The 12,005-nt window shown below is 52.4% G+C and overlaps 4 protein-coding genes across 4 annotated transcripts; 1 reads left to right on the top strand and 3 right to left on the bottom strand.

Moving 5' to 3' along the window:
- Positions 1–810: 810 nt before the first annotated feature.
- Positions 811–4,441, top strand: AYO21_05904 (hypothetical protein; the record flags this gene model as incomplete). The annotated part of the gene is made up of 8 exons (XM_022655871.1): positions 811–903; positions 955–1,045; positions 1,105–2,071; positions 2,176–2,740; positions 3,098–3,667; positions 3,717–3,767; positions 3,863–4,246; positions 4,292–4,441. The coding sequence occupies 8 exons, from the start codon at positions 811–813 to the stop codon at positions 4,439–4,441; spliced, it is 2,871 nt and encodes a 956-aa protein (XP_022511791.1).
- A 1,626-nt stretch (positions 4,442–6,067) lies between these two features.
- Positions 6,068–7,662, bottom strand: AYO21_05903 (hypothetical protein; the record flags this gene model as incomplete). Its single annotated transcript, XM_022655870.1, has 4 exons — positions 6,068–6,759; positions 6,825–7,253; positions 7,319–7,396; positions 7,455–7,662. The coding sequence occupies 4 exons, from the start codon at positions 7,660–7,662 to the stop codon at positions 6,068–6,070; spliced, it is 1,407 nt and encodes a 468-aa protein (XP_022511790.1).
- A 1,310-nt stretch (positions 7,663–8,972) lies between these two features.
- AYO21_05902 (hypothetical protein) lies at positions 8,973–10,047 on the bottom strand (the record flags this gene model as incomplete). Its single annotated transcript, XM_022655869.1, has 3 exons — positions 8,973–9,134; positions 9,184–9,536; positions 9,624–10,047. 3 exons carry the CDS (start codon positions 10,045–10,047, stop codon positions 8,973–8,975), a joined length of 939 nt encoding a protein of 312 aa, XP_022511789.1.
- Positions 10,048–10,576: 529 nt separating this feature from the next.
- On the bottom strand, positions 10,577–11,767 carry AYO21_05901 (hypothetical protein; the record flags this gene model as incomplete). The annotated part of the gene is made up of 1 exon (XM_022655868.1): positions 10,577–11,767. The coding sequence occupies one exon, from the start codon at positions 11,765–11,767 to the stop codon at positions 10,577–10,579; it is 1,191 nt and encodes a 396-aa protein (XP_022511788.1).
- Between the last annotated feature and the right edge of the window lie 238 nt (positions 11,768–12,005).

Here is a 12,005-nt window from a genome sequence, read left to right as displayed (position 1 = left end):
CCTCCATCAGAACTCGTCCTCTTAAGCAGGTCTCATGATTTGTCCACTTCTCCTTGTAACCCGAGAGTCTTCCCGACATCTATCAACTCTCTTCGGAAATGTGTAAAGTCTACACGACCATCCGCGAGGGTACAGTTTTGAGACCCCTTGTAAAGACGGTCTTGCCATTTTTTTGGACATCTTCTGGAGGTGCTGATAGTCCGCCAGGCGCGGGCGCGGGCGTGTGATGAACTGGAACAGAAGGGCTCATTCGATGCAGCAGCCACGTCAACGTTGGCCCTGTACTGGGCCCATCTACTAACTTTCAAGGGTGGTCACCACAGTGGTCGCCACATAGGCAATACCAATGATCGGCCTGTCAACCGATGAGGCACTCCATGGGTTTCAAGCAGGCTTTCGCTCAGTGGCCTTCCAATGGTAGTCAACCATTTCTATTTTACACTTCCTACCTCCCTGTCAGTTATTGCTACAGGTGAAATGGTTGGCTCTCGATGACACATACGTTCCATCCCTGTAACGAGTTGCCCTGCAACGAGGCTCTTGGAGATTGGCAGGAGTGCTGAAATATTGAATTGTTCGCGTGTGACCAGGATTGCCGTGTAGTTGGGGGCGATCATCCCAGGATTGGCTGCTTGTTGGCCGCCAAGCTTTTAGGCACTATCCTCCCGCTTGTGGGTTTCACGGGTCGGCGGCTGAAGCAGATCGCTAGTTCGCAGCTTTCGAGAGCAGCCTGCAACCACAACCACGCCTCTTCAGTTTCATGTGCTATATATGGTGGACTTGTTCTCCATTCCACCCATATCAATAGTCATGGCAGCCCGTGTTGCAAAACAGGACACAGGCCGAGCGCAAGTATATCACGACAAAGCTGGCCGCGAGCAGGTCAAGCTTGATGTTCAAGCCGTAGGAAACACCTCTCATCATTTGGAAATCGACCTAACTTAATGACCATAGGTAAACGGCACTATTCAACCCGAGACAAGGGCGAGGAGAAGAACGCGACTGATCACCGGAGAAAGAGCCGAAGAATACAGAAAAGCCGTCAGTTGCTCTCGCTCTATACAAGTTCCCTACCTCGTTACCGCGTCACTGACCGCGTTGCAGCCGACCATCTGCGCCCGCAAAACTCGAATGTGAATGCCAAGATCTCCCACAAGGGCCAGCGTTCACAAGAGGCACAAGCTGCGAGCCATGAACGAACCGCAAGCAAAGGACAGAGGCGGCGATCACAGAAACCAGCCGTGAAACAATACCCCCAAGAAATCCCTCCGCCATTCATCTCTCAGCCGGCCGGGATAAAACGGAAGCGCTCGCACGACGCTCAAGCTGGGGCTGGAGCCGAAGTAGACGACTCCCAACTCGAGCACCTTACAAAACAGATGAGGAGAAGTACTCCTCCCTGCCTCGAGCACCCTGAGGAGGACTTACCAAAACTCCTTGAACCTAAAGTAGAAGCTGGTAAGCGAGAAGGCGTACGGCCTTCAATACAGCCCTCAAGACTCCCCTCCCCCAAAGACCAGCTCTCTGAGAACAACTTACGCATAATCAATGCGGAAATGAACCCCGTAGCCGACAATGCTCCAGTTCTCAACCGGACCTCGTCACGACGTTCCATAGTCCCGTCGGAAGCGGGCACAGTCCAATCCCAGCGCTCTTCTAACACCAATGCCTTCTACCGCCACCAAAATCTTTTAGCTGTCCAGATCCATATCCACGCTAAGCCGCCTGACTTCATCGAGGCCGCGACCAATCGCATTGTTAACGCTAAAGTCTCCAAGCAGCGCCGGGCTGAACTCCGCGTCATAGCTCAAGAATTCAGTAATAGCTGCCTCAAAAATGTCAGGGCTCAGTCTGGCGAGGATGACTTTATAAATCCACTCCATACTGCCCTCAAGGCTCTGGGTCTCAAGAACCTCTGTATCCATAAAAAAGCCGAGTGGAGAGAGGAGCTTCAGCCTACAGTCCCGCAGCAGTTGCATTTCAGTTCGAGCTTCATGGCCGGTGTCCAGCAACTAGAGGTTGACGACGTCTCAGCCTGTCCGAGAGAACGCCAGCAGCAGTCCACTGGCGAGTATGTGTCTCCCGATTCATTTCAAACCAACGCACCCACCACTCCGCCAACCAATAATTCTCCCGAATCGAACACGATGCCTCCTGAGGCCCCACCTGCCCTAGAGAAAGGGGGGATCGCTACCCGATTAAAAATCCCCGGCCCGACCTCTCAATAGGCACTGATCTCACGGCTCTCATCTCTGCTCTCTCGGCGCAGAAACTCAACAAGGCCAAGGCCGCGGCATTCATCCACTGGCTCCAGAATGAGATGGTGCAACACGAGCCAGAGGGGCCGCTTGAACCAATGCTACTCTTAGTACCGGCGCCACGCGCTTTAGATCTCGCCTTCCCGTTTGCTGTTGTTGAAGGTAAGGCTTACTCGACCGGTAAACAAATTTTCGAGGCAGAGAATCAAGCTGCGGTTTCTGGGGCTTGCGCGCTCAAGATACAGCTTGATCTAGATAGCCTGGTTAACAGCGGAACGATGAGATCTGGTGCTCTGCCTAAATCCTCGAATGCCCATCCCCCGCTCTTCTTCTCCATCACCACCCAAGGTCCCATCCACGAGCTCTGGTACCACTGGACCGTCTATGAAGACGGTGTACGCAAGTTCGAATCGAAGCTTCTGGATAGTTGTAATGCACTGGTGCTGGAGCGAGGGGAGGACTTTGTGGTCAAGCTCAATAATGTGGGCAGTTGGGGTACAGGGCCATTTGTGAAGTCACTTGTAGAGCGTCTAGGACAGGTAGCAGTGAAGGCAGAGACTTAGTCATCAATGAGTCATCAATAGATGGTGAATCGAACAGTCGCGTGGGACACGGCGAAACAGAGGATTCGACGTCGGAATCTCGACACGAGTACTTTCCATTTCCATCCTTGGACCTGAGCGTGGCCGTGAGCCTCGCCGCTTCAACTCTCAGGCTCTATGTTAAGCTTCGCTGTGGGTGCCAAACCTTGATCTGCCAAGGCTCGAATGTATTCCCCCTTTCCGCTTTTGGAGTCCTTACATCTCTCATTGTCTACACCATGCTTTGCGCGGATGAAGGCCCTGAAAAGCAATGCTGTCGCGATGCCTGATGATGGGGCTAGTTCTGTATTGAGAAGTGTTACGGAATGGCTCAACAACAGCTCATGTACTCCTCCCATCAGTGAACCTTTAACGGCCATCGAGAACTGTCAGTCGCGTTTTGTGAATGCGGACATCCAAGGAGGGCAACTGTCGAAGAAGCGCAAGAGATCGCCAGGCTCTATGAGCACAATGAGCGATCCTATTATGCGATCTCCTCCGAGATCCAGCAGTAGCACGACTTCCAGTCGAAGTCGCAGCCCAGTGAAACGGAGAGCAGACTTCGATATAATGTACCCCCGGATCACGTTCAATGAGGACAAAAGGACGTTCACGGACGACGATTGGGAACTCCCTGACAGTATGAGGAAGGCTGCAGTGAATATACCCAAGGAGATGCGCGAGGATTTAGAAAGACATCCTGTTGCTAGACGGAACTTGAATCAAGTTACGTGGCAAGAGGATCATCGCCATTCGCTTTCCGAGATCCGTGACTTCTGGATAAAGTCCAGAGCATTGAAGAAGCGGCAACTATATGTTCGAAAGAGGGTCGGTCGGAGGACTCTTGGAGTGGTGATGTTGTCCTCGAAATCATTAGACTGGCTCTCAGCTGGTCGGGCTTGAGAAACAAAGTGATGTTGGCAAATCTGTAAGTGGTCTCTCGGTGCGCATAGTTATGCTGATATTTGTAGTAAATCCGTCGGTGTGGACCAGCCAGCCCTTCTCCCTATGCGTAATCTCCAGCGCGTCGTCTCCAACAAGATTGACTATGGTCTGTGTCTGCAACCTGACGCTGAGGAGGAAGTTATGATCGAGAACGTCCTTCGGAATATGAGCGACGAACTGCCTAGCATCAGTCAGTCAGCTGTTCCTATGCTTCGCAAACGAGCCCTCTTCTGCAACCTGGAAATCAAAAAGCCCTATGGAAACAAAGATCCAGTACCGCAACTTGGGGTGTGGTCGATAGCAGGATTGACAAAATTGTCGAACCTGGCGCGAGAGTCCCACATGAAGATCGGAGGAACTACGATGCTCGAGGATCCGGAGGTGCCTGTTTTTCCGAGCTGGAGCGTGGAAGGCCACCGGTGGCAATTCTACCTTGGAAGGAGATGCTCATCTACGGAAACAGTAAGTTGTCTACACGACTTTAAATCCCAGAGCTGACTCTCTTAGGTCATTCAAGGACCTTTTTGGAATTACGATACCAGTTCAGTTGTCGAGATTATATTTATTGTGAATACCTTGTGCGAAATACTTCGCTGGGGTAACACGACCTTTCGGAAATGGCTGCTGACAGTTATATCTGGACTGCAAACAGATTGATATTGATGTCTTGGGGGCCTCCCTCCCGGGGGGGAGGAGGGGGCCATTCTCTTGTTTCTAGTAGTTTTCGAGTCGCAGTCATCTTCTGGAGCATTTAAACATTGGGTCACAAATTGGGTCAGATTGCGAATTGTATATCTCTCAGCACTACGAACGCCGAACGGAACGCCAGCTACCATACAGCGATTACATTTCTTCCTTCTGGGTTTGCAAGCCGCATATTCGGGTCGTCTTCGATCTACTCGTGATCAGGTGTTTCAGCTAAAACACTTCCCCTCGCAATGTTTCGCTATCTCTAACGTAGACAGCACTTCAAAATCGACCTTGGCCCAGATATACACTGCCCAAGTCTCACGGATTCTGCTGATGAACTCCGTCCAAATACGTCATGGTTACCACCACACAGGGCAACCGTTGGTTAAGGGCAGTACCAGGTAACGAGAGACCTCTTACGGACTTTCTTTGGCTCGCTCAGCTTGCGTTCCAGGTACATTAAGGGGAGGCAGCCACGTTGGCAAAAAGGCTAATAGTTTGAATCAATACGTGGCGAGAAGAGAGCAACTGTTATGATTAAACATATTAGATGCTTTGAATCGTGCCCACTTCTGTGGCACTTTATACCGTGTAGTCAAAACTCAATTGACCGGTGCACTCGCTCTACCTAGAATGGCGCAAGTGATTTCACCTTGTCTCGACGCATCCCTTCAGTGCTCTCTATTCCAGCTACCTCAAGAACGCGCCCAAGGCTCCGATCCCGCGACACAGAAGCCATTGTTAACCCCAATTCCGACGATCAGCGATGGTATCTCTCGACAATGATCAGATGGATGTGGTAGAAGCAGTCAGAGAAGGAGGCATCGAAGGCTGATGGAAGAACCAGCCCACTTTTCTAAAGTTTTCCCCGCACCCGGCCACATTGGTCGCGGCGCCGCTAAGTATAATTTGTAGCCGCATGGAACAGGTTCGCATAATTGATTACGTTGTTATTCTCGCTGGAGCCAGCGCTGTATCTGGGGTCGGAGCATATTGCAATGCGAGCCAGACGCTGCGTTTTGCCGAGAACGAAAATACTACGAGGTAAGGGATAGAGCGTGGTTTGGGGTATAATGTATCTAGTACACAAACTCGTATAGACACAGACGCAGAAACCAAACTAACAACCAACCGAAGAGGAAAATACAGGGAATGTAGATTAGATGGGCAACTGGACGGGGTTGGTTGGTGTGTGCTTTATCACCGTTCGTTCTGGGTCCTGGTGTCCTCAGGTATAGCCCTCTAGCCCTCTACCACTGGGACCACCAATTCGCAAAGGAAAGATGATGGCGGCCATAGCTGGCAGTTGGATGGGTTTAACGCGGGCGGGCGGGGTGGAAGGACGGATGGATGTGTGGAGAGAAAATGAGAGAAAGAGGGAGGGTGCCAGCTTGAGATGTGGTGTTCAAGCTTGCTGATCGAATGGCCGGTCATATGACCATATGTTTGATCGATGGATAGATGGCGAGCGAGAACGGATAAGTGAATGAATATGTATGTGAGTGGGGTAGGTAATGAGTATATGAGTAAGTAAGTACTTGATTTAAAGCGTTAACAATGTTAAAGAGTGAATTAAACACAAGTTTTAACAAATCACGGAAACCGATTCATCGTCCCCGGCGCAGCAGACATCTCAAACGGTCCCGCAGACCCGCCCACCACCGACGGGGTATGCTGCGCATCAATCTCCGATGGCGGCGGCGGACTCATGCGTGACTGGCGCTGCAAGAACGCCTCGATGCCGCCCACAACTCCTGGCGCCGCGGCCTGTGGTCCGGCGACGATGGCCGAGTTGGGGCTGCTCGCGCGCAGGGACATGCTTTCCATGGCACCCCCAGCCACGGACCCGTCGTGCATTTGGTACGGACCCCCGGCGACGGAGGAGGCGCCGAAAATGTCGTTGGACGGCGTGGACGGCCACGCAGGCGGTGATTGCGGGTGTGCCACTCCGGTGTTGGTCATCAGTTGCTGCGGCGGCGCTGGGTAGCCCTGTGGGAAGGTCTGGGAGTAAGGCGAAGGGTACGCGCCGGGGGCGGGGATGGCGTTGCCAAAGGCGTCGGTCGCGGGCATCGTGCTCACCGACATGTGCTTCTGCGTCGGTGACATGTAGCCGTAGTTGTTGGCCGGCGGGATGTACGCGGGCGGACTGTTCATCGGGCCCATGGCCGGGGTAGACGGCCCTGGTAGGCTCGCGCCGCCGGCCTCTTCCTTGTTCTTCTTGGATTTGGACCTGCGTCCGCACAGGTACAGTATGACGGCTGCCGCGATGACGGCGGCTGCTCCTCCTAGTCGCGAGTTAGCGTCCATCACCTAGCAAGGCTGTTCCCTTCAGAACTTGTGAGTGACTTACCGACTGCGATGCCTGCAATGGCACCCGTTGAAAGGCCCGAATGGCCTGATCCGCTAGCTGCCGGGGTCGTGGTCGCTCCAGCAGTTGATGCCGACGTCGAAGACGCAGTAGAAGTGGTGACTGTCGATGTGGCGGTGGCCGTAGCCGTGGAGGTAGAAGTGGTGGCAAACGGATCCTCTTCATCGGGCCAATTCTCCCCAGGTAGCAACATAAAGGAAGAGTCGGCCGCATACTGCTTCTGGGCTTGGATAGACGTGCTGGAATTGGGGTTGATGACGCCGACCATCTGGTATCCAATACATGAGTTGGGAGCACCGCAGTAGTAGAAGATGGGATCGGTGTCGTTAATGAGCACCGTCCATTTCGGTGGATCGCTGAGAATGGCGTCGACGGGGTGGAAACCAGAATAGAACCCGACTTTGTCCACGCCTTTGTCATTGATTCGCAGTCAGCTCCTCGCCTTTTGAGAGTTGAATCGCTTGTATATCCCTTACCTGTCAACTCATAAGGTATACATGGGTACATGTATTCTGCCCGGACCACCGAGTGGTTCAAAGGATAGAAGTCGAATTCTTTGACGACAGTATCAGCGTCCACACACATGCAGACTCGATCTCCTCAAGAACATACCAACATAATTTCCGGGAGAAACTTGCACCACATCTGGGATAAAAGTATGCCCTCCATTCCCAACGGCAATCGTCACCGTGATCGGCTGGGTGCTTGTGCTCGTAGGAGAGGTAGTTTCAGTGCTGAGGAAATCTGTCACCGTGGAGGTAGTGTCTTGAGCCACCACACCCGACAACAGGGCTGCGAGGACGAAGACTGGAATTCCCATGCTTGTAAAACTTGGATTGAGATAGCAAAGGCAGAGAGAGTTGCGAGAGTGATACAGAAGCACAAACCGTGATACAAAAAGTCAAAGGTAGGGGGACGGGCACCTGAAATCTCTGACCGTCGCGGCGTCGACAAGCCGTGGCGGCTTCTCTAGACCAGGACAGTAGCAACTGCGATAGGCATGGGAACCCTCACCTCCTCGTATTGAAGACAGTCCACGCTCCAAATTAATGCCAATGCGGCTGGACCACCGCGTCAAGACTTCCATGTCGGCGGTGCTAGCTGTCTCGAGGCGATTGCCACAGATTGCTCTCGTATTTCCATTCCACCATCCACCGGTTGGGTGTCGCATGGTTTAGGGCTGAAAGCCGGAGCAGCCTGGAATGGTCTAGGATACCGCAAAGAAACATGGATTGGTAGAATAGGCCGTGGCTAACCTTTGGAGGCTCTTGGCTCGTTATTGGCTTCTCGTCGGGTACGCGACAAAAGTCCTCTCTCAGTCTTCTCAAGGATACCCCGGGGAGTGGCAGGGCTGGACAGAACACGAAGGAAAAGTCTTGTTTTGTTAGAAAAGACAGAATTCCCACGCGGCGATGACCATAAAGCATCCAATGATCTGGAGCGAATTGGGGCCAGACAAACCAAAGTCGCTTAGCGAGCAAGAAATCAGCCATGCCATCTTGGCCAGCAGTTTGTTTGTCTCAGCCCTCGGGATCCTTGGAAAGGAGTCTGGCCCTTGCAACGGTAAATACTAAAGAGCCAAGGAAGGCTGAATACGAGGCGGGGGATGATATGAGTTGGCGGGTAATGGGACGACTGCAGAGAGCCGCAAAGCTGTGATTGAGGGTGAAATGGGTTTCCGCAGGTACCTGGTAGGTATTCGTGTGAGATCAGCGTTCAGCATCTGCAGTTCTGGTGGTGTTCCATTGCTGTTGAAAGAGGGAAAAGGAGGGAAAAGGAGGGAAAAAGAAATAATTCCCTTTACAAAGACGAAGTTCAGCTGCCAAGGCGCCTTATTGAGTCTGTCCCAACCAAGTCAGACGCCACAGTGGCCAAACTCGGGTAAACTACCATTAAATCTTGGATTATTATTATTGACGAGATCTACTATTGGACATGGTCAAGTTTAGGCCAGGGCGAGAGACGAGATCGTGGAGGATTTGTGGATTTGGTGGGAAAATACCAGTGCCTCTTCCAGTGTAAAGTCATCTACACCAACTTGGCCATACAATAGATTGTGCCGAGTAAACACTAGCTTTAGTGTGGACTTCATGCAGCTCCAGTGCTGCGACATCGATCTGCTGACCAAGACTACCCGGTTAATGCTTCTGTCCTCTTGTCTGGGAGCACATAGCCCCCTTCGGCAAACAGTTTCCCAGCAGTCTGAAGAATCTCAGCCACGTCTTCACCAAGCCATGTAGATATCAGCTCTGACCGGGTTGCTTCCATCTCCCGCGTCAACCCTCCAGCGACCTGCTATGCTTTAACGCCGATTCCATGACAAGAAGAGGTTAGGTCTTACCAGAATACATCTTCCACTCGCCGAAGCTAGACAAGTCTGTACGATTGCTTTTGCGACGTCGTCAATCGTGTTCGCCTTCAACCCCGAAGCTCTCCATTTATCCGAAAGCTTCGAGAATGTTGGAGTGGGAGTGTAGAAGGGGGCGACAGCATTCACTTTCACGCCGATCCTCCGTGCAGTCAGTTGAGATGCCCGAAGAAGACCAACCAGGCCGTGTTTCGAGGCAACATAAGCTCCGACGCCGCTGCTGCCAAAGTATCCGGAGGTCGAGGTGACGAGAATGACGGATCCTCGACAAGAGTCCTGGGCACGTGGCTTATTTCGCTGCATGTGGTACAGCGCCAGCCTCAGTGCTGTGACCAAATTAGCATATCAGTCCCGGCAGCTGTAAAGTATCTCTAGGGGAATGTCCGAGTCGTGGCGAGCTAAAAAAGACTTACTGTTCAGTGTCCCCTTCAGGTTGACATCCAGGACTCCGAATCCCTCGGTTGATTCCCGCAGTTCTCCCTCGCTGTCGACTGCTCCCAGATCAAACACGCTTTCGCTTTCCATTATCCCAGCATTGGCGATGACAATATCTACACGGCCAAAGTTCTCAATGGTTCGTTTGAAGAGAAGCTTCATTTCTCCCCAACGGAGAATATTCGTGGGGAAGAACATGGCGGTTTCGGGGTGTGACAGGGAGGCAATGAGCTCTTCGGCATCCCCAGCCGTACACGCGAGGTCTGCTATTATCACATTTGATCCGAGGGAAGAGAGGAGTTTGACGGTCTGGGCTCCGATGCCTTTGGAGCCTCCGGTAACGATAGCGACTGCGCCGACAAGATGTTGTACGGGGAGGAATCCATTGGCTAATGAGTCCATTGGCGCCTGCTGACAACGGACTTGACTAAAGCTGGGCGATTGAAGCTATCGAGGCACGAGTTGACGGGGGATTCATCCCTAGTACTTACGACAATATATCTGGGCCACGACGCCCTCAACGATCATGATCAGGCATCGCCATGACTGCTCTTAGTCCGAAGCTGAGAAATGTCCGAATCAATTGTCCGAGTGGGGAATTGTCGGCCGCAGCCTGCAGTGTATTCGGTACATCGAGAGAATCATCTTGGAATGACTCTCGGAAAATAGTTACTCTCAAGGAAATTCTGAGGGGGAGCATCATCACGTGAAAATGGCTCATAGTGGATCACATGATATTGAAGTTGGTCTAGACCTTATTAGGACTAATTTGTCCATTAGTAGCAACTAGCGCGTTTTCCTCGTCTCCTTCTCAACACTCACTTTACCTTGACATCAGATGCCTGTCTCGATTTCAACCTCGATGTAGATTCGGATTCGATGGACCATCGCTATATACTCATTCAATATCCGGTGACCGGTGATCATCGCTTCACAACTCGACTTCCTCTAGCAAACGCCCATCGGCAAACCAGACGTCCATTGCCTTGGCCATCGATTCAACATATGCCCGAGGAGAGTCGTCCGCCATGGCTTCAACCAAAAGATCTTGCGACATTTTGTTGGTGCTGTCCGCCCGCCCCATAACTCGCTCCTCATACTTGCGCACTGCTGATTCCAAGTCGCCCGGGTTTGCTCGAATGCAGAGGAAAAGGTCCAAGGCGTCTAGCATGGCAAGGTTTGCCCCTTCACCAGCAAACCACGACATGACGTGCATGGAATCTCCGATCAGGGTCAGCCCCGGTTGAGTCTCATAGTGCATTCCTAAGGGCATCCTGTACTGAGCCCTCGGGGTCCACTTGGGGTCCAAACAACGGATCACTTCTTTTAGGCGCTCATCCCAGTCGCTGTACACGCTCTCCAAGAGCATCGTCGTGGCTGTCTTGGGGTCTGTCCAGTCGATACCGCTTTCAGCCGCCCACTTCTCTGGCACCTTCAAACAGGGATAGACGCGAAGGCTCTCGTCTCCATTGCGCTGCATGAAAATGCCCTTGCCGTCACTGAGGGCAAACACAGTGCCTCGACCAATAAATTTGCCCAGCTCGGGGAATTTCTGGTCCAAATTTGAGATGCGACAGTCAATTACCGTGAGACCTGTATATACTGGCTTTGTGCTCGTCAACAACGATCGCACCTTCGACCATGTCCCATCGGCACCAACAATCAGATCGCCAATCGCAGAGGTACTGTGGTTCACGAAATGGACCTCATATCTTCCGTCGGCGTTTCGGACAATTTTGGAAACATGGTGATCCCACTTGAGATTCTGGGCGTCAACGGCATCGATCAGGATCTTTCTCAACTCCGAACGGTCGATCTCAGGGCGACCCTCGGCGTCAGGAGGCGCCTGGTGGAAGAGCCAGTCTTTGGCGTGTTTGTCCATGAATCTGTAGTCCTGGTCGTGATACCTGGCATATTTCTTGAAGCAAGTTTCGAGTCCAGCGACCTGAAGAGCACGTTGGCCTGAGTCGGGGTGCAGGTCGAGTGATCCTCCCTGGAATCGAGAACTGATGTTCGGTTCGCGCTCATAAAGAGTGAAAGGGATGGAGTGGTGTTGGAGGAGCGCGGCAAGAGTGAGACCGGAGGGGCCCGCGCCGATGATGATGATATGCTTCCCGGACATGTTGGAGGTGATTTGACAACTCCTCTTGTTTTATGATCTCATTTAGCCAAAGCTTTGTGTCGACGGTTTGATGAGGACCGCAACTTTATATTACGAGATTCTATGGCCGTCCAGGGGCATCCCGGTTGCTACGTCTCCGCAGCTTCGACTGAATCGCTGTCGCCGAATGTTCATATCTCAAAAAGCCTCGTCCTCGGCCTCTGACTCGGCTGCCACAGGGGTGCATCGAGACCAGCGG

The sequence above is a fragment of the Fonsecaea monophora genome, assembly GCF_001642475.1.
Source record: "Fonsecaea monophora strain CBS 269.37 chromosome Unknown Scaff39, whole genome shotgun sequence".
Classification (NCBI taxonomy): domain Eukaryota; kingdom Fungi; phylum Ascomycota; class Eurotiomycetes; order Chaetothyriales; family Herpotrichiellaceae; genus Fonsecaea; species Fonsecaea monophora.
The sequence above is the reverse complement of the archived record's forward strand: the minus strand, read 5'-3'. Positions and strand labels throughout refer to the sequence as shown.